This window comes from Diaphorina citri, unplaced genomic scaffold, assembly GCF_000475195.1.
Source record: "Diaphorina citri unplaced genomic scaffold, Diaci psyllid genome assembly version 1.1 scaffold701, whole genome shotgun sequence".
Classification (NCBI taxonomy): Eukaryota; Metazoa; Arthropoda; class Insecta; order Hemiptera; family Psyllidae; genus Diaphorina; species Diaphorina citri.
This window is the reverse complement of record NW_007378134.1, coordinates 23,004-43,930: the sequence shown is the minus strand read 5'-3', so window position 1 is coordinate 43,930 and position 20,927 is coordinate 23,004. Positions and strand designations below refer to the sequence as shown.

The following is a 20,927-nucleotide window of genomic DNA, read 5'->3' as shown; positions in this document are numbered from 1 at the left end:
GTAGAGGTCTGGGGTTCAACTCCCCTGTAGTCAAGTTTTCAATCTCTAGGCATGGTATACCAAGTATCAGGACAAACCAAATTCAACCTATCCCATGGGCTTGAAATGTGGTAAGGATTTCAACCTTGCTAACCACGCGCAACGTTACTCAACTTCAGTGATCTAATCGTCCCGAAATCGAAGAGAGAAAAAGAACAGGGTAGGAGAAAGCCAGCCTCTCTGTTTAGGATAAAGTTCGCCCCGGGCCGTAATCGAACCCGCGACGTAGAGCTTACAAGTCCTGCTACATAATCTAGCTAGACTGGCAAGAAAGCTTATTTGAATTTGATGGGAAAAAAGATGTTTCACCGCCGTTTTTATTTCGTAGCAATGAAGCAATTGCCACACATGTGAAGTCTGTGTCGTAGCATGCCCATCCCGTAGTATGCCTCTAATCAGGTGGGCGATAGGAGACACAATACTTCCCATTTAGGTGCTAGGTCAACACGAGAACTCCCGAAAGTAACCCATTGAAATACTAAAGTATTAGTACCTACTTGCTACTTGAATATTATGAAAGTATGTGTACATATTATTAGATTATTTAAAGTTTATTCCCTGTTATTATTCCAGATGGCAGGCCCCATTTGGACCGGACCTCTGCACGACGCTGCCTTCGTAACTCAGGTGCTGAAGACCAGCGTAGATCTGAACCTAAAGAATTCACGCCGTATCACGGGCATGCTGGCTGTTATCCTGGAGGAACTTAAGGATGTCCCACTCTACTATACGTTGACCAATTTGTGTTCCGTGCTACACTGCGAAGTCATACCCATGCAGGAATTCAGGTAAGACACCCATTTCCCTTGCTAAAGAAATAGCAAAGGTTGAGTGCGAAGGGCATCCACTCGTAAAATTTGTAGCCAAAACCAAATCTCAACCCAAAGCAATCACCCTAGTTAGGGCTGATTGAGAGGCTGGCGAAAAACGCGACTCCGTCTATACACGGGAGAAGACCCATGCTGGAATTCAGGTAAGACCTGGTTCGATTGGCAGTGACATAGGTTGCTGTTATCCTCAAGTAACTTAGGGATGTCCCCCTCTACTATACGCTGACCAATTTGTGTTCCGTGCAACACTGTAAAGTGATACCTATGCAGGAATTTAGGTAAGACCGAGTTCGATTCCCCTTGAAAGTCACAAAATTTTCAGACACCCATTTCCCTTGCTAAAAAAATACCAAAGGTTGAGTGCGAAGGGCATACAGTCGTAAAATTTGTAGCCAAAACCAAATGGCAGACCAAACAAAGCAATCACCCTAGTCGGGCTGATTGAGAGGCTGACGAAAAACGCTGACCCTGTCTGTACACGCCTGAATAGGAGGAGTAAGGTCTACATTCCACTGAACTTTTGGCCTAAGGGTCAATATTCCAGACATTTGTAAATAACTATTAGTAGAAAAATCCCTTATTTTTCCCACAGGTCAGCCCTCCTGAACGCCAACTACAAAGTGTCCCTGTCCCACTGTTCCAAGAACTCGTTCAAAACCAACGCACCCATGTCGGTCGTGTGGGACATCCTCAGGTGCTGGATCAAACTACATCCCATAGCGGAGAAGAGGCTGGAGGACACCACCGTCCGAAATCTGCTCCAGAAGGAACCCCAACTGGAAGCCAACTTCAGTTTTCACGAGGAGGCGATCTCGGAATCCGCCGGACTACTGCGGTACCAGCCCAACCCGGAGCCCTTCTGGGGACCCGGACGAAAATCGACGACCAAGTAAGAATTTTACCAGCCTAGGACCACAAAGTGAGTTTAAACTCCGTTTGAGTTTAACTCTCAGATTTAGCAACCTGTTTTTTTTTTATTTTTAATCTACTATCAAATTGCTTAATCCGAGAGGTAAACTTAAATCAAGTTTAAAAGTTTAAACTTACTTTTCGGTTTTCGGCCCCCGGCCCTAGTCAGCCGGGAGTGTAAGCTAGCGCTTACAAGGGGTTCAATTCTCGCCCGGGGCGAACTTCATCCTAAACAGATAAGGTTCGTTCTTGGAACGCCAGGCTTTTTCCTATTTAGTCCTTCTTCTCTCTTCTATTTCAGGACAATAGCGAGTTTTTGCAACTAAAATTAGCGTCCCGTCTACTGAACTCTTTAACATTATTTGACGAAAACTCGTTTCTGCGCATGTGCAGAAACGTGTTCTGGTCAACTGTGCATTTTAGACTCGAAACTTACTTTTCGGTTTTCGGCCCCCGGCCCTAGTCAGCTCGGAGTGTAAGCTAGCGCTTACAAGGGGTTCAATTCTCGCCCGGGGCGCACTTTATCCTAAACAGATAAGGTTCGTTCTTGGAACGCCAGGCTTTTTCTTATTTAGTCCTTCTTCTCTCTTCTATTTCAGGACAATAGCGAGTTTTTGCAACTAAAATTAGCGTCCCATTTACTGAACTTTTTAACATTATTTGACGAAAACTCGTTTCTGCGCATGTGCAGAAACGTGTTCTGGTCAACTTCTGTGCATGTGCATTTTAGACTCGTGTGGTCTCTGTCGTAGCAAAACTTACTTTTCGGTTTTCGGCCCCCGGCCCTAGTCAGCTCGGAGTGTAAGCTAGCGCTTACAAGGGGTTCAATTCTCGCCCGGGGCAAACTTTATCCTAAACAGATAAGGTTCGTTCTTAGAACGCCAGGCTTTTTCCTGTTTATTCCTTCTTCTCTCTTCTATTTCAGGACAATAGCGAGTTATTGCAACTAAAATTAGCGTCCCGTCTACTAAACTCTTTAACATTATTTGACGAAAACTCGTTTCTGCGCATGTGCAGAAACGTGTTCTGGTCAACTTCTGTGCATGTGCATTTTAGACTCGTGTGGTCTCTGTCGTACCATCCCGTGGTATGCCTCTCATATTCCCTTTCTTCACAGCATCGGAGACGCCCGGCCCAAGTCGAACAACACCCACGCGGCCAATAACAAGGACTTCGCCCGATCTAACCTCAACGATGATTCGAACGATACCGCTCCGGCACCCAAAAGGACTTCGCCCGATCTAACCTCAACGATGATTCGAACGATACCGCCCCGGCACCCAAGCGATTCAAAAAAGCCGATCCGACCGATAAATCGATAGAACTGATCACGTTAAGCGATGAAGAAGATGGGGATTCGCTCGATAAGGAGATTTTCAGCTTGTCCAAATCGGACGGGAGTGAAGCGGTGGTCAACAGTGGAACGGCGAGTTTGAATGCCATTCAGGCCAAGGTAATTATCAGTTTATCGTTAGTGAAAATCTTACTAAGCCCGCGGGCTCGATTCCCGCCCGGGGCGGATTTTATCCTGAACTGATAATGCCCGTTCTCGGAACGGCTGGCTTTGTCTTATCCTCGGCACCCAAGCGATTCAAAAAAGCCGATCCGACCGATAAATCGATAGAACTGATCACGTTAAGCGATGAAGAAGATGGGGATTCGCTGGACAAGGAGATTTTCAGCTTGTCCAAATCGGACGGGAATGAAGCGGTGGTCAACAGTGGAACGGCGAGTTTGAATGCCATTCAGGCCAAGGTAATTATCAGTTTATCGCTAGTGAAAATCTTACTAAGCCCGCGGGCTCGATTCCCGCCCGGGGCGGATTTTATCCCGAACTGATAATGCCCGTTCTTGGAACGGCTGGCTTTGTCTTCGGCACCCAAGCGATTCAAAAAAGCCGATCCGACCGATAAATCGATAGAACTGATCACGTTAAGCGATGAAGAAGATGGGGATTCGCTCGATAAGGAGATTTTCAGCTTGTCCAAATCGGACGGGAATGAAGCGGTGGTCAACAGTGGAACGGCAAGTTTGAATGCCATTCAGGCCAAGGTAATTATCAGTTTATTGTTAGTGAAAATCTTACTAGGCCCGCGGGTTCGATTCCCGCCCGGGGCGGATTTTATCCTGAACTGATAATGCCCGTTCTCGGAACGGATAAGACCTTAGCAGTTACAGTTCCCTCTATATCAAACCTCTTTAAAAAAAAGAAAAAAAAAATCGTTTGCCAATATTTCAATGGGCTACTTTCTGGTGTTCTCGTGTTGACCCAGCACGTAAATAGGAAGTATTGTGTCTCTTCTCGTCCATCTGATGTGAGGCATACTACGGGATGGGCATGCTACGACACAGTCCACACGAGTCTAATGTAGCAGCTGTTTCATTGCTATCAAGTAAAAAAAAGGGTGAAACACTCATCTTGAAAAAATAATAATAATAATAATAATAAACATACTGGTTGACTCGGTAACTTTGTGAAGCTCGATATTGACAGTGTAGGTTTGGCAACTTTCTATCAACAGTGAAGGGAGGTGAAAAGGGCCAGTCGGGGAGCTTCAGTAGAATCTTTTCTTACTTCCCAATTTGAGTTGCTCTTCTACCGATTTAATTTTATTTGAATTTGTATAATGTTGTCATTAAACTCTAAATTTCGTCCTAGGTGCTGATGAACAATGGTGGAGCCAAGACAAAGAGTGATAAGGTGATAGAAGAGTATAACTCATAGAGAGAAGCTTTCGGACCCATTCAGTGCAGCGGACCCTATCTGAAAATAGAAGCGGAAAATGGGATTATTTTGTCAACAGTTTTATCTTATTTTTATACCAACCTCAGTGGTGTAGTGGTTAGCGCAGTGGACTTCGGATCTGGAGGTTGGTGGTTCGAGTCCACGTCAAGTCATAAATTTAGCGGAGTACATTAAGCAGGGAACGACATTTTGTGACAAGCATTTATGCTTAACACTATAAAAAATACTTTATCTTATTTTTATTATTTTAATCAGTTTTTATCCACCCTAAACAGATTAGATTCGTTTTTGGAACGGCTGGCTTTCTCCTAACCTGTCCTGTTTTCCATTTCAGGACGATAAGACCTGCGTTGCCCTCTATCAAAACATATAAGACGAAGAAGAAGGAACTGTAACTGCTAAGGTTTTATCGTCCCGAAAACGTAGAGAGAAGAGTATAACCTATGTGATGATGAGGATGAAGATGATCTGAGAATCGTCAACGGAAACATCAAGTAAGTGCTGAACGGAAGGGCGTGGGTTTCATCCCAGCCGAGGCATGGAATTTTATCCTCATTTATTTGAGAATTTGGCCACATAATAATGGAGCTCTAAGGGTTAGGTGGTAGAGAACGCTGGGGATTCTTTCAAATTGTTTTGATAGAGGGATTTGTAACAACAGAGGTCTGATCGTCCTGTAACAACACAGGGCTTCTCAGATGGGCGAGAAGAGACACAATACTTCCTATTTACTTAGGTGCTGGGTTAACACGAGAATGGTTAGCGCAGTGGACTTCGGATCTGGAGGTTGGTGGTTCGAGTCCAAGTCAAGTCATAAAATTTAGCGGAGTACATTAAGCAGGGAACGACATTTGTGACAAGCATTTATGCTTAACACTATAAAAAATCCTTTATCTTATTTTTATTATTTTTATCAGTTTTTATCCACCCTAAACAGATTAGATTCGTTTTTGGGACGGCTGGCTTTCTCCTAACCTGTCCTCTTTTCCATTTCAGGACGATAAGACCTGCGTTGCCCTCTATCAAAATTTATAAGACGAAGAAGAAGGAACTGTAACTGCTAAGGTTTTATCGTCCCGAAAACGTAGAGAGGTTTTATTATTTTAATCAGTTCTTATCCACCCTAAACAGATTAGATTCGTTTTTGGAACGGCTGGCTTTCTCCTAACCTGTCCTTTTTTCCATTTCAGGACGATAAGACCTGCGTTGCCCTCTATCAAAACTTATAAGACGACGAAGAAGAAGAAGGAACTATAACTGCTAAGGTTTTATCGTCCCGAAAACGTAGAGAGGATAGGAGAAAGCCAGTTGTTCCGATAACGATCTGTTCAGGATAAAAGGAGATTCTTACCGAATTCAGAGTTTAATCGGATTGCATAGTAAGAAATCTCTCTGATGGCATTTTTGAACTCGCGAATATCTTGAGTGCACATTATAGATTTTGACTTGACAGTAAACTTTGGATTTTGAGTTGTGAGTTCAAATGAACAGATTAATTCTTTGGATTTTTAAATGACTTCAATTTTTTTTTTCCTATTTTTAATTGACGTCGAATTATTATATGTTTGGGGGGACTCATCAAATCCTCTTTGATTTTAGTTAACATTTAATTAGGTACACCTTTTTAATTGGCTTAAAAAAATAAATAAATAATCCATTATTGCAAGCTATAACTCAAGAATGAGTATGTGATTTTGAGATAATAGAAGGAAATGGGCATATGCTAAGCAGGTGAGTGTGAAATTGGGTACCCATTTACAGTTTCTAACATGGGACTCCATGGGAGTAGAATCTACGTGTGAGATAGAAACGTACACAAACCGGCCAGAAATATCACGTAAACAAACCGGTCTCTGATGGCATTTTTGAACTCGCGAATATCTTGAGTGCACATTATAGATTTTGACTTGACAGTAAACTTTGGATTTTGAGTTGTGACTTCAAATGAACAGATTTTTACTTCTTTGGATTTTTATATGACTTCAATTTTTTTTCCTATTTTTAATTGACGGCGATTTATTATGTTTGGGGGGACTCAACTTGACAGTAAACTTTGGATTTTGAGTTGTGACTTCAAATGAACAGATTTTTACTTCTTTGGATTTTTATATGACTTCAATTTTTTTCTCTATTTTTAATTGACGTCGAATTATTATGTTTGGGGGGACTCATCAAATCCTCTTTGATTTTAGTTAACATTTAATTAGGTACACCTATTTAATTGGCTTAAAATAAATAAATAATCCATTATTGCAAGCTATAACTCGAGAATGAGTAGGGTAGGTAGGTATACTTGTGCTTCTACCCTAGATAGGTAAGTCCATTTGTCTATGTGTACCTATATACATTTACAGACATTCTCTACACAAGTGAAATAAAATTCCATTTCAATAGAAAGCTGCTGGTACGATCTAAAATGTGTGCGATACTGGGATACGACGTAATCGCATTAATATTCAGGAGGCGCACAGCTCCGGCATAATAAAATAGGTGACCACTTTCTGATAGGAGACACTTGACTGTGTTGATAACGAGGACAGCACAATCTTACTCCTTGTTTTCTCTTTTGACAAAAAAAAGGAATTTTAATTGCGTTAAGCATAAATGCTTGTCACAAATGTCGTTTCCCGCTCAATATACTACGCTAAATTTTATTTATGACTTGACTTAGACTCGAACCACCAACCTCCAGATTCAAAGTCCACCGTGCCAACTACTGAGGTTGGTTTCTTTTTTGACTTAACAATTGGTGAGCTTTCGACACCTCTGGACTTCATTGTCAGGACAAAGTAAAACGATATTGACTTTTTTTATGAAGAAGTTTGATAGAGGAAACTCTACCAGCGAAGGTCTTGTCGTTCCGAGATCGAAGAGAGGAGCAGGACAGCATAAGAGAAAGCCAGCCGTTCTGAGAGCGAACCTCGTTTAGAATAAATTAGATATGCCAGCTACAGCAGTCAGACCCGCTGGGTTTGTCAGACGGTTTGAGGGTGAATGGCCGGGAGTACAAGGTAGGCTACCTGCCAAGCTAACTAGGCTTTCGCTTTTAAGCTTCAATTCCACTTAGCCTTTACCACCTATAAGTAGTAGGTACATACGTGATATGTTTTCGTTTGCAAAATGTACTTTTTCAGAATGTTAAGAAAACAATTTATTTTGTAACATCGGCACCATGTTACAAACTGAGGGGCTTCTTTCCTGTCTTTCTTCTCTTTTCGATTTCGAGACGATATGACCTTAGTTGAGTTCCCACTAATCTTACCTTGAGTGGGGCCAGGAAAAGCCAGCAGCAGCTCTTAATGGTTACCTACCTATTCAACCACGAGTAACGTTGGTCAACTTTTCAACTTCTGTGATGCGCCAGTTCACCATTGCTGGACAATATGTGTGAAGATGTGAGTGAGAAGAGTAAAGAGTAAGAGTGGTGATAAAAGTGAGTGTGAATGAAGCAGTCAACGGCAAAAGCACGTTGTACCAGTTCCCTAAAGATCACTCAAGTTGAGCTACTTTGTGCGTGGTGGTTTTCTGGACGGGTGACTGGAACACTTCTTGAATTGGTTAGCGGCAACAGCACGTTGTACCAGTTCCCTGAAGATCACTCAAGTTGAGCTACGTTGTGCATGGTGGGTTTTTGGATAGATGGCCGGCCGTCTTGGATAACACATGGTGAAACCAGTGATGAACCATTGAAGTTAAGCAACGTTGTGGGTTGGTGGGTTACTGGACGGATGACCCACTGAAGTTGAGCTACCTTGTGTGTGGTGGGTTTCTGATCGGATGGCGGTCTAGTAAAATACGTGGCAAATCAGTTCGGCGGGAAAACGTCAAAACTAGCCTGTGTAAACCAAATGGAGGACGTCAAAGAAACCCTTTGACACTGTGTTAACTCTCAGTCGTAAGATGTTGCCATATTTTTGGTCTAGCATTTCTTGGAGTGCGGTACCTGTTGTTGATTTATCCGCCTTTGTTGGGTTGTCTAGCTTTATGCAGGGGTTGCCTAGAGTCAGTACAAATATAATACCAAAGGTTGAGTGCGAAGGGCATACAGTCGTAAAATTTGTAGCCAAAACCAAATGGCAGACCAAACAAAGCAATCACCCTAGTCGGGCTGATTGAGAGGCTGACGAAAAACGCTGACCCTGTCTGTACACGCCTGAATAGGAGGAGTAAGGTCTACATTCCACTGAACTTTTGGCCTAAGGGTCAATATTCCAGACATTTGTAAATAACTATTAGTAGAAAAATCCCTGATTTGGACATTTCATGTTTAATTACCTATTAGTTTGGTTTTGGACATCATCATGTCAACTATTAGTGAGTTCTTAGAGAGTGTATTATTAAAGAGTCAGCACAAATATTGTAGGATTTGTTTATTGTTTTACAAGGTTTCACTTTTATGATTTGAATTGCGAGTATTTTCTATTATGTTTTGACATTTTATTACACTCCATGTAATTGTAGTAGGGTCGATTGTTTTTTTCTTCTGATCTGAAATTAACATTGTTTATAAGTCCCATGTTGATCAGTAAGACTCCGTTCCCATTTGTCGTGAGTTTCACCCGATTTTTTTCGGAATGTCCTATAGGCAATGTAATTTAAATGAGAGTGTTCCCACTACACACGACACGATTTTTTTGCCGACCAAGTGGGAACAGGCTCTAAGTTGTAAGTTGCTACTTTTTTTTCGCTGGATATGTAGGTAGGTCTGGCGACTACCTCTGATATCTGTCGAATCTATCGTGTACAGTAATTTCCATTATTTATTTTCTTTGTACATACAAAACTTGTTTTAAATTTAAGCAGTCAGGTAGGGTTGATCTATCATAATGCAAAATATGAATAAAAGTTTAGAACAAGATTGAAAGCTAGCTGATGACACTCAGTCCTTTTCTATTGTCTACGGGATGGTTCAATCTTGAGGGACTTTTCAGCCTCATTCTAACAGTGGATAAGTAGAACAGAACGCTGTTCTATGTGGATTTGTGGATGGTCAAAATACGAAATTATAGGCAAAGATCCCTAGCCAGTGCCTCTGTACTTTTAAAGGTGTGTAGAGTGTAGGTACAAACGTAGTCGACCGGCCGTCGATCGACGCCAATTCACATCGATCAACGGCCGTCAACTATGTGCGGACACACCTCAAGTATCTATTTATGTTGAGTATCTAAGTACCCACTGAATAATCTACTAATACTCAGTGCTATTTAATATTATCTGAGGCATAATCTGTATTGCCTCAGGCTGGACTCAAATGAAGACCATGAGGCTTTCTTTAGGTCCATTCACTTGCGTATTAGACTGAGACCAATTTGAGAGGCATGAATTTATACGCAGATAAATTATTCTGATTATCAACAACATTGATATCAATAAAAATAAATTGATGGTTAAACTAAACCTGACCTACCCATTAGTCCCTTTACCCAGTACGTTGATGATCTCAAACGCCTTTGTGGGTCAAGAAATACCCATTTGTTTAGCTACATTGGCCACCCAAAATTCAGATTACTCAACCATGAGCCGTTGATGCGATGACACTCAGTCCTTTTCTATTGTCTACGGGATGGTTCAATCTTGAGGGACTTTTCAGCCTCATTCTAACAGTGGATAAGTAGAATAGAACGCCTTGTCTATCCTGCTCGAATGAGACTAAAAAGTCCCAGGTCTTTATTTAGACTGTCAGCGTAGAAAAAGATGTCCCATAAAGCTCAAGCTAACAGTTTAATAGAGCACTTCTGTTGATTTAATTTTGTTTACACAGATGTGCAAATTGTAAATAAAGTATTAGATCCTCCTGTTAGAACACTTGAGTTAAGTAACGTTGAGGATGTCTGATAGACTGACACGTCCAACGTTATATCGTCTTGGTCATTAAAAAGAGATCGGTCTATGAGTTCGTCAGCCTAGCTTCAAGTTTTGATAATGAAAAATCCCAAGTACCTAGTTTTGTTTGTTTGTGTGTGTATGTTTTTTTTTTCCAATTTTTAGGAGAATTGAGCTGAATTACAGCTGTGCATATTTTTAGAAAATAAAGGAAAAAATTCAGGTAACACTTATTTTAGAAGAAATTTATCTGTTCTACCTAAAGTTCGCCCCGGACGGTAACCGAACCCACGATCCTGCGCTTACAAGGTAGGCACGCTATCCTCCAAACTAAATAAGTGGGTTGGTATTTTTCTTCTTCTTTTTCCAAGGTCAAAAGTTGGTTTAATTTTAGATTAAAAGAGTTAAAATTTTATTCATTTATTTTTCATTATTTAAGTTAGGAATTACTGTGTAACCTATTGTACAAATATTGGTAATTTTACGCTGATTGAGAGGCTGGCGAAAAACGCCGACCCCGTCTATACACGGGAGAAGACGAAGAAAAAGGAAAAGACCCATGCTGGAATTCAGGTTCTAGTTCGATTGGCAGTGAGATAGGTTGCTGTTATCCTGGAGGAACTTAAGGATGTCCCCCTCTACTATATGCTGACCAATTTGTGTTCCGTGCTTCACTGCGAAGTGATACCGAGTTCGATTCCCCTTGAAAGTCACAAAATTTTCAGACACCAATTTCCCTTGCTAAAAAAATACCAAAGGTTGAGTGCAAAGGGCATACAGTCGTAAAATTTGTAGCCAAAACCAAATGTCAGACCAAACAAAGCAATCACCCTAGTTGGGCTGATTGAGAGGCTGACGAAAAACGCTGACCCCGTCTGTACACGCCCGAAAAGGAGGAGTAGGGTCTACATTCCAATGAACTTTTGGCCTAAGGGTCAATATTCCAGATATTTGTAAATAACTATTAATAGAAAAATCCCCTATTTTTCCCACAGGTCAGCCCTCCTGAACGCCAACTACAAAGTGTCCCTGTCCCACTGTTCCAAGAACTCGTTCAAAACCAACGCACCCATGTCGGTCGTGTGGGACATCCTCAGGTGCTGGATCAAACTACATCCCATAGCGGAGAAGAGGCTGGAGGACACCACCGTCCGAAATCTGCTCCAGAAGGAACCCCAACTGGAAGCCAACTTCAGTTTTCACGAGGAGGCGATCTCCGAATCCGCCGGACTACTGCGGTACCAGCCCAACCCGGAGCCCTTCTGGGGACCCGGACGAAAATCGACGACCAAGTAAGAATTTTACCAGCCTAGGACCACAAAGTGAGTTTAAACTCCGTTTGAGTTTAACTCTCTGATTTAAAAACCTGTTTGTTTTGGTTTTTTTTTTTTTGTTTGTTCTTTGTTTTGTTTTTTTTTTTTTTTTTTAAATCAACTATCAAATTGCTTAATCCGAGAGGTAAACTTAAATCAAGTTTAAAAGTTTAAACTTACTTTTCGGTTTTCGGCCCCCGGCCCTAGTCAGCTCGGAGTGTAAGCTAGCGCTTACAAGGGGTTCAATTCTCGCCCGGGGCGCACTTTATCCTAAACAGATAAGGTTCGTTCTTGGAACGCCAGGCTTTTTCTTATTTAGTCCTTCTTCTCTCTTCTATTTCAGGACAATAGCGAGTTTTTGCAACTAAAATTAGCGTCCCGTCTACTGAACTCTTTAACATTATTTGACGAAAACTCGTTTCTGCGCATGTGCAGAAACGTGTTCTGGTCAACTTCTGTGCATGTGCATTTTAGACTCGTGTGGTCTCTGTCGTACCATCCCGTGGTATGCCTCTCATATTCCCTTTCTTCACAGCATCGGAGACGCCCGGCCCAAGTCGAACAACACCCACGCGGCCAATAACAAGGACTTCGCCCGATCTAACCTCAACGATGATTCGAACGATACCGCCCCGGCACCCAAGCGCTTCCAAAAAGCCGATCCGACCGATAAATCGATAGAACTGATCACGTTAAGCGATGAAGAAGATGGGGATTCGCTCGATAAGGAGATTTTCAGCTTGTCCAAATCGGACGGGAATGAAGCGGTGGTCAACAGTGGAACGGCAAGTTTGAATGCCATTCAGGCCAAGGTAATTATCAGTTTATTGTTAGTGAAAATCTTACTAGGCCCGCGGGTTCGATTCCCGCCCGGGGCGGATTTTATCCTGAACTGATAATGCCCGTTCTCGGAACGGATAAGACCTTAGCAGTTACAGTTCCCTCTATATCAAACCTCTTTAAAAAAAAGAAAAAAAAAATCGTTTGCCAATATTTCAATGGGCTACTTTCTGGTGTTCTCGTGTTGACCCAGCACGTAAATAGGAAGTATTGTGTCTCTTCTCGTCCATCTGATGTGAGGCATACTACGGGATGGGCATGCTACGACACAGTCCACACGAGTCTAATGTAGCAGCTGTTTCATTGCTATCAAGTAAAAAAAAGGGTGAAACACTCATCTTGAAAAAATAATAATAATAATAATAATAAACATACTGGTTGACTCGGTAACTTTGTGAAGCTCGATATTGACAGTGTAGGTTTGGCAACTTTCTATCAACAGTGAAGGGAGGTGAAAAGGGCCAGTCGGGGAGCTTCAGTAGAATCTTTTCTTACTTCCCAATTTGAGTTGCTCTTCTACCGATTTAATTTTATTTGAATTTGTATAATGTTGTCATTAAACTCTAAATTTCGTCCTAGGTGCTGATGAACAATGGTGGAGCCAAGACAAAGAGTGATAAGGTGATAGAAGAGTATAACCTATGTGATGATGAGGATGAAGATGATCTGAGAATCGTCAACGGAAACATCAAGTAAGTGCTGAACGGAAGGGCGTGGGTTTCATCCCAGCCGAGGCATGGAATTTTATCCTCATTTATTTGAGAATTTGGCCACATAATAATGGAGCTCTAAGGGTTAGGTGGTAGAGAACGCTGGGGATTCTTTCAAATTGTTTTGATAGAGGGATTTGTAACAACAGAGGTCTGATCGTCCTGTAACAACACAGGGCTTATCAGATGGGCGAGAAGAGACACAATACTTCCTATTTAGGTGCTGGGTTAACACGAGAACACCAGAAAGTAACCCATTGAAATATTTTTGCAATCGAAAAACGATTACAAATTTTTGTCGATGGTGGGATTCGAACCCGGGACCATTCCATTACTTACCTTCCGTGTCCGGAAATGTCACTAACTTAGGGATTTGTAACAACAGAGGTCTGATCGTCCTGTAACAACACAGGGCTTATCAGATGGGCGAGAAGAGACACAATACTTCCTATTTACTTAGGTGCTGGGTTAACACGAGAATGCAATCGAAAACGATTACAAATTTTTGTCGATGGTGGGATTCAAACCCAGGACCATTACTTGCTTTTTTTCCGTGTCCGCAAATAGATTCGGAATCTCCAGTGATTTGCCACATGAATTGCTTTCTCGTTTGCGAGTGCCAGGTCATCCGGAGTGCATGCACTAACTTTAGATTCGGAATCTCCAGTGATTTGCCACATGAATTGCTTTCTCGTTTGCGAGTGCCAGGTCATCCGGAGTGCATGTGGTGGGATTCGAACCCGGGACCATTCCATTACTTACCTTCCGTGTCCGGAAATGTCACCAACTTTAGATTCGGAATCTCCAGTGATTTGCCACATGAATTGCTTTCTCGTTTGCGAGTGCCAGGTCATCCGGAATGCATGTTTGCTCTAGTCACTAGTCGATTCCATTGTTTTTACAATATTTTTTTATTTTTCTTCGTTCCAGGACCAGCACCAAGCGAGAGGACACCAAATCCCTGGACGATCTCGAGAAAGAGCTGAACCGGGAAATGGACGAGTTCGACAAGAAAACCAAATCCGCCCTCTCCGACGACGCAGACAAACAATCCCTCTCTAGTCCGGCGGACATTGTGTACGACTTGGACGACAGCGAGACGGGTGCGGACCTGACGAAAACCGTCCCCGGGGATGTCAAGAAAGATGAACTGGAAGACGAGATATTCGAAGTGAACGAATCGAACGAGGCGGTATCGATAGTGAAAATCGATAATGGAGATATCGATAGTGGGAAATCGAACGCGGGTTCAGAAAACATCGAGAAAGTCGGCAGTGGAAAGAACACTGAAAATATCGATTTATACAAAGTCGATAATCCACCTGACCTGGCGACGATAAGTAAAATAGAGACTGAATAGTGGGAAATCGAACGCGGGTTCAGAAAACATCGAGAAAGTCGGCAGTGGAAAGAACACTGAAAATATCGATTTAGACAAAGTCGATCATCCACCTGACCTGGCGACGATAAGTAAAATAGAGACTGACGAAACCCTCGAGAAGGAAATTCTAGGCGAAGACGATGAAATGCGAGAACCGCACAAGGTGGTGAAGAAGGATCTAAGTAGACTGGAGGAAAGCAATGTAGATATCGACAAGGATATTCTGGAGCTGGAATCAGACGCGGACAAAGGAGAAAAGGATGAAAAAGATAAGATCAACGAAGAAGAACTACTCAAAGAAGACGTGGAGGAGAAAGGAGAAATTGTACATAAGGAGAACAGTGATAGTGCCGAAAATGGTGATAAACTGACGGAAAATCAGGAAGAAAGTACGAGTGAGAAGAAAATCGAAGAAGAACTAGATAAGGAACTGGACAATATGTGTGAAGATGTGAGTGAGAAGAGTAAAGAGTAAGAGTGGTGATAAAAGTGAGTGTGAATGAAGCAGTCAACGGCAATAGCACGTTGCAACAGCTCCCTAAAGATCACTCAAGTTGAGTTACGTTGTGCGTGGTGGGTTTCTGGACGGGTGACCGTCTAGGATAACACGTGGCGAAAATAGTAATAATCCATTGACGTTAACCAACATTGCGTTTTACGCAATGGGTTTATAGACGGATGAGCTACTCATGTTGAGCTACGTTGTGCGAGGTGGGTTTCTGGACGGGTGACTGGGAGAACACTTGGTGAAAGTTGAATGCGCCAGTTCCCGGCGAATCACTGAAGTTAAGCAACCTTGTGCGTGGTCAGTACCTGGACGGATGACCCACTGAAGTTGAGCTACCTTGTGTGCGGTGAGTTCCTGGACAAATAACCCACTGAAGTTAAGTAACCTTGCGCGTGGTGGGTTTCTGATCGGATGATCACTTACAAGATTATTGTTTTATTTTCAATCAGCAATGTCGTCTTCTAACAGTGGCGCAAATGGATTACTTATAAGAGTAACTTATCTACAATATTGCTTTTCGGTTGAAAATCGAGTTGAAATAAAACGTCAAAACTAGCCTGTGTAAACCAAATGGAGGACGTCAAAGAAACCCTTTGACACTGTGTTAACTCTCAGTCGTAAGATGTTGCTATATTTTTGGTCTAGCATTTCCTGTTGTTGATCCGGTACCTGTTGTTGATTTATCCACATTTGTTGGGTTGTCTACCTAGAGTGGCTGTATGTAAATTCCCCCGATTTTTTCAAGGGTCCTCATTTCCGGATGTAAATTCCCCCGAAAATGAAATCGACTACCTGAGTCTCAAATGGTAAACTCCCCCGCAATGTGTACTCTGTAAATTCCCCCGATACTTGAAGATAGAAAGAGGAAAATGTGTGATAAACAACCGATGGTTGACTGCGGTTCAGGACGAGCCAGCCACTTTAACATGGTTAGAGCTAGAGACCATCACCCCGGTGTATAGCAGATACAAAAAGATACCTTATCTTTATTCTTCTATTGCCACTCGGCGAAAGCTAAAGCCGCTAAAACAACAACAACAACAACAAATATTGCAGGATTTGTTTATTGTTTTACAAGGTTTCACTTTTATGATTTGAATTGCGAGTATTTTCTATTATGTTTTAACACTTTATTGCACTCCATGCAATTGTAATAGGGTCGATTTTTTTATTCTGATCTGAAATCAACATTGTTTATAAGTCCCATGTTGATCAGTAAGACTCCGTTCCCATTTGTCGTGAGTTCCATCCGATTTTTTGCGGAATGTCCTGTAGGCAATGTAATTTAAATGAGAGTGTTTCCACTACACACGACACGATTTTTTGCCGACCAAGTGGGAACAGGCTCTAAGTTGTAAGTTGCTACTTTTTTTTCGCTAGATGTGTATGTCTGGCGACTGATATTGCAGGATTTGTTTATTGTTTTACAAGGTTTCACTTTTATGATTTGAATTGCGAGTATTTTCTATTATGTTTTGACATTTTATTGCACTCCATGCAATTGTAATAGGGTCGATTTTTTTTCTTCTGATCTGAAATTAACATTGTTCATTAGTCCCATGTTGATCAGTAAGACTCCGTTCCCATTTGTCGTGAGTTTCACCCGATTTTTTTCGGAATGTCCTGTAGGCAATGTAATTTAAATGAGAGTGTTCCCACTACACACGACACGATTTTTTGCCTACCAAGTGGGAACAGGCTCTAAGTTGTAAGTTGCTACTTTTTTTTCGCCAGATATGTAGGTCTGGCGACTACCTCTGATGTCTATCGAATCTATCGTGTACAGTAATTTCCATTATTTATTTCCTTTGTACATACAAAACTTGTTTTAAATTTAAGCAGTCAGGTAGGGTTGATATAAATCATAATGCAAAATATGAATAAAAGTTTAGAACAAGATTGAAAGCTAGCCTAGTGGGAAATCGAACGCGGGTTCAGAAAACATCGAGAAAGTCGGCAGTGGAAAGAACACTGAAAATATCGATTTAGACAAAGTCGATAATCCATCTGATCTGGCGACGATAAGTAAAATAGAGACTGACGAAACCCTCGAGAAGGAAATTCTAGGCGAAGACGATGAAATGCGAGAAACGCACAAGGTGGTGAAGAAGGATCTAAGTAGACTGGAGGATAGCAATGTAGATATCGACAAGGATATTCTGGAGCTGGAATCAGACGCGGACAAAGGAGGAAAGGATGAAAAAGATAAGATCAACGAAGAAGAACTACTCAAAGAAGACGTGGAGGAGAAAGGAGAAAGTGTACAAAAGGAGAACAGCTGGGGTTTTTTTTTTTTTTTTTTTTTTTTTACTTAACAATTGGTGAGCTTTCGACACCTCTGGATTTCATTGTCAGGACAAAGTAAAACGATATTGACTTTTTTTGTGAAGAAGTTTCATAGAGGAAACTCTACCAACGGAGGTCTTGTCGTTCCGAGATCGAAGAGAGGAGCAGGACAGCATAGGAGAAAGCCAGCCGTTCTGAGAGCGAACCTCATTTGTTTAGATGTTTTGAATAAAGTAGATATGCCAGCTACAGCAGTCAGACCCGCTGGGTTTGTCAGACGGTCTGAGGGTGAATGACCGGGAATACAAGGTAGGCTACCTGCCAAGCTAACTAGGCTTTCGCTCTCTAGCTTCAATTCTTAGCCTTTACCACCTATAAGTAGCAGGTAATATGTACATACGTGATATGTTTTCGTTTACAAAATGTACTTTTTCAGAATGTTAAGAAAACAATTTATTTTGTAACATCGGCACCATGTTACAAACTGAGAAAGCAAGGAAAGAACAAAATAACTTCACTTACAAGATTATTGTTTTATTTTCAATCAGCAATGTCGTCTTCTAACAGTGGCGCAAATGGATTACTTATAAGAGTAACTTATCGCTATCTACAACATTGCTTATCGGTTGAAAATCGAGTCGAATGTTTTGAGTCTTAAAATATGTGACAGGAAGAATTTTAACAACAAGAGGATAGGAGAAAGCCAGCCGAAAACGAACCTTAACTGTTGAGAAGGTCCGCCCCGAACGGGAGTTGAACCCGTGGCCTAACGTTTACAAGGCTGAAAGCTCTTTATATCACAGAATTTGAAAGTTATATCAAGTAATGCACAGATTCTCTCAAATTTAAGCAGTCAGGTAGGGTTGATATATCATAATGCAAAATATGAATAAAAGTTTGATTGAAAGCTAGCTGATGAACCTCAGTTCTTTTCTATTAACTACGGGACTTTTGAGTCTTGAAGGACTTTTCAGTCTCATTCTAACAGTGTATAAGTAGAATAGAATGCCTTGTCTATACTGCTCGAATGAGACTAAAAAGTCCCAGGGCTTTATTTAGACTGTCAGCTTAGAACAAGATGTACCACTGAGCTAACAGTTAGAGCACCTCTATTGATAAATAAAGTATTAGATCCTCCTGTTAGAACACTTGAGTTAAGTAACGTTGAGGATGTCTGATAGACTGAGACGTCCAACGTTATATCGTCTTGGTCATTAAAAAGAGATCGGTCTATGAGAGTTCGTCAGCCTAGCTTCAAGTTTTGATAATGAAGTTTTGTTTGTTTGTGTGTTTATGTTTATGTTTTTTTTTTTTTTTTCAATTCTTAGGAGAATTAAGCTGAAAATTGACTGAATTACAGCTGTGCATGTTTTTTGGGGGAAAAAAAGGAAAAAATTCAGGTAACACTTATTTTAGAAGAAATTTATCTGTTCTACCTAATGTTCGCCCCGGATGGTAACCGAACCCACGATCCTGCGCTTACAAGGTAGGCACGCTATCCTCCAAACTAAATAAGTGGGCTGGTATTTTTCTTCTTCTTTTTTCAAGGTCAAAAGTTGGTTTAATTTTACATTAAAAGAGTCAAAATTTTATTCATTTATTTTTCATTATTTAAGTTAGAAATTACTGTGCAACCTATTGTACAAATATGGTAACCGAACCCACGATCCTGCGCTTACAAGGTAGGCACGCTATCCTCCAAACTAAATAAGTGGGCTGGTATTTTTCTTCTTCTTTTTCCAAGGTCAAAAGTTGGTTTAATTTTACATTAAAAGAGTCAAAATTTTATCCATTTATTTTTCATTATTTAAGTTAGGAATTACTGTACAAATATTAGTAATTTTATGCCCAGTTCTGGTCACACACCATTTGGATTGACTCCCATGTACACATAGGCGCCATGTCCAGGTATTTTCTTGATAGATAGAAACGCCTTACCGTCTGGGGATTTCTGGCAGATGTAAGGATCTATAGGTCCAAACGCAGGAAGACCGGGGATTTTCCTGCCCAACTCTGTGCCCTGGGGGGAAGAAAAGTGGAAAACAAATTAAAAATGAGATTGAAAAAAGGAAAAAGGACCTCAAAACAGCTAAATTCAATAAAAACGTGTCCGTAGTTCAACCTTTTTCCTGACTTCAACGTTTGGGTGTCATTTTTCAAGGTAAGATCTTCTGTTTACTAATCTAATAAGTTACTTCTAATATCCAAGTGGGTAGGTATCCCATCTTAGAGGTTATCCCAGTAAGTTCATAATATCATAATGATATTATGTATGTAAGTAGGTAGCTATCTATTCAATATGTATCTACGTGTTCTATGTGGATTTGTGGATGGTCAAAATACGAAATTATAGGCAAAGATCCCTAGGCAGTGCCTCTGTACTTTTAAAGGTGTGTAGGCACAAACGTAGTCGAGCGGCCGTCGATCGACGCCGATTCACATCGATCAACGGGTGTCATTTTTCAAGGTAAGATCTTCTGTTTACTAATCTAATAAGTTACTTCTATCCAAGTGGGTAGGTATCCCATCTTAGAGGTTATCCCAGTAAGTTCATAATATCATAATGATATTATGTAGGTAGCTAATCTATTCAATATGTATCTACGTGTTCTATGTGGATTTGTGGATGGTCAAAATACGAAATTATAGGCAAAGATCCCTAGCCAGTGCCTCTGTACTTTTAAAGGTGTGTAGGTACAAACGTAGTCGACCGGCCGTCGATCGACGCCAATTCACATCGATCAACGGCCGTCGACTATGTGCGGACACACCTCAAGTATCTATTTATGTTGAGTATCTAAGTACCCACTGAATAATCTACTAATACTCAGTGCTATTTAATATTATCAGAGGCATAATCTGTATTGCCTCAGGCTGGACTCAAATGAAGACCATGAGGCTTTCTTTAGGTCCATTAACTTGTGTATTAGACTGAGACCAATTTGAGAGACAACGGCCGTCGACTATGTGCGGACACACCTCAAGTATCTATTTATGTTGAGTATCTAAGTACCCACTGAATAATCTACTAATACTCATTGCAGTCATTGCTATTTAATATTATCTGAGGCATAATCTGAATTGCCTCAGGCTGGACTCAAATGAAGACCATGAGGCTTTCTTTAGGTCCATTAACTTGCGTATTAGACTGAGACCAATTTGAGAGGCATGAATTTATACGCAGATAAATTATTCTGATTATCAACAATATTGATATCAATAAAAATAAATTGATGGATAAACTAAACCTGACCTACCCATTAGTCCCTTTACCCAGTACGTTGATGATCTCAAACGCCTTTTGTGGGTCAAGAAATACCCATTTGTTTAGCTACATTGGCCACTCAAAATTCAGATTACTCAACCATTAGCCGTTGATTCCCATTAGTCCCTTTACCCAGTACGTTGATGATCTCAAACGCCTTTTGTGGGTCAAGAAATACCCATTTGTTTAGCTACATTGGCCACCCAAAATTCAGATTACTCAACCATTAGCCGTTGATTAATGGCCACAGATTTTGTTCAGAGATTAGTTCCAATTA

The 20,927-nt window shown here is 41.1% G+C and overlaps 2 protein-coding genes across 2 annotated transcripts in view; one reads left to right on the top strand and one right to left on the bottom strand.

The window, feature by feature from the left end:
- Positions 1 to 15,460, top strand: part of LOC103511321 — a 28,187-nt gene extending 12,727 nt beyond the window's left edge. The window contains exons 14-24 of the mRNA XM_026825116.1: positions 613 to 827; positions 1,462 to 1,758; positions 2,896 to 2,999; positions 3,361 to 3,533; positions 4,438 to 4,496; positions 4,965 to 5,018; positions 11,343 to 11,639; positions 12,196 to 12,472; positions 13,080 to 13,192; positions 14,141 to 14,457; positions 14,588 to 15,460. Of these exons, the coding sequence (XP_026680917.1) occupies positions 613 to 827; positions 1,462 to 1,758; positions 2,896 to 2,999; positions 3,361 to 3,533; positions 4,438 to 4,496; positions 4,965 to 5,018; positions 11,343 to 11,639; positions 12,196 to 12,472; positions 13,080 to 13,192; positions 14,141 to 14,457; positions 14,588 to 15,066 (2,385 nt within the window). The 3' untranslated portion in view covers positions 15,067 to 15,460. The remainder of the gene's footprint in view (positions 1 to 612; positions 828 to 1,461; positions 1,759 to 2,895; positions 3,000 to 3,360; positions 3,534 to 4,437; positions 4,497 to 4,964; positions 5,019 to 11,342; positions 11,640 to 12,195; positions 12,473 to 13,079; positions 13,193 to 14,140; positions 14,458 to 14,587) is intronic.
- Positions 15,461 to 19,056: 3,596 nt separating this feature from the next.
- The window catches only part of LOC103511317, a 5,654-nt gene continuing 3,783 nt past the window's right edge, over positions 19,057 to 20,927 (bottom strand). Inside the window, exon 3 of the mRNA XM_008476037.3 lies at positions 19,057 to 19,405. Coding sequence (XP_008474259.1) covers positions 19,244 to 19,405 — 162 coding nt within the window. The 3' untranslated portion in view covers positions 19,057 to 19,243. The remainder of the gene's footprint in view (positions 19,406 to 20,927) is intronic.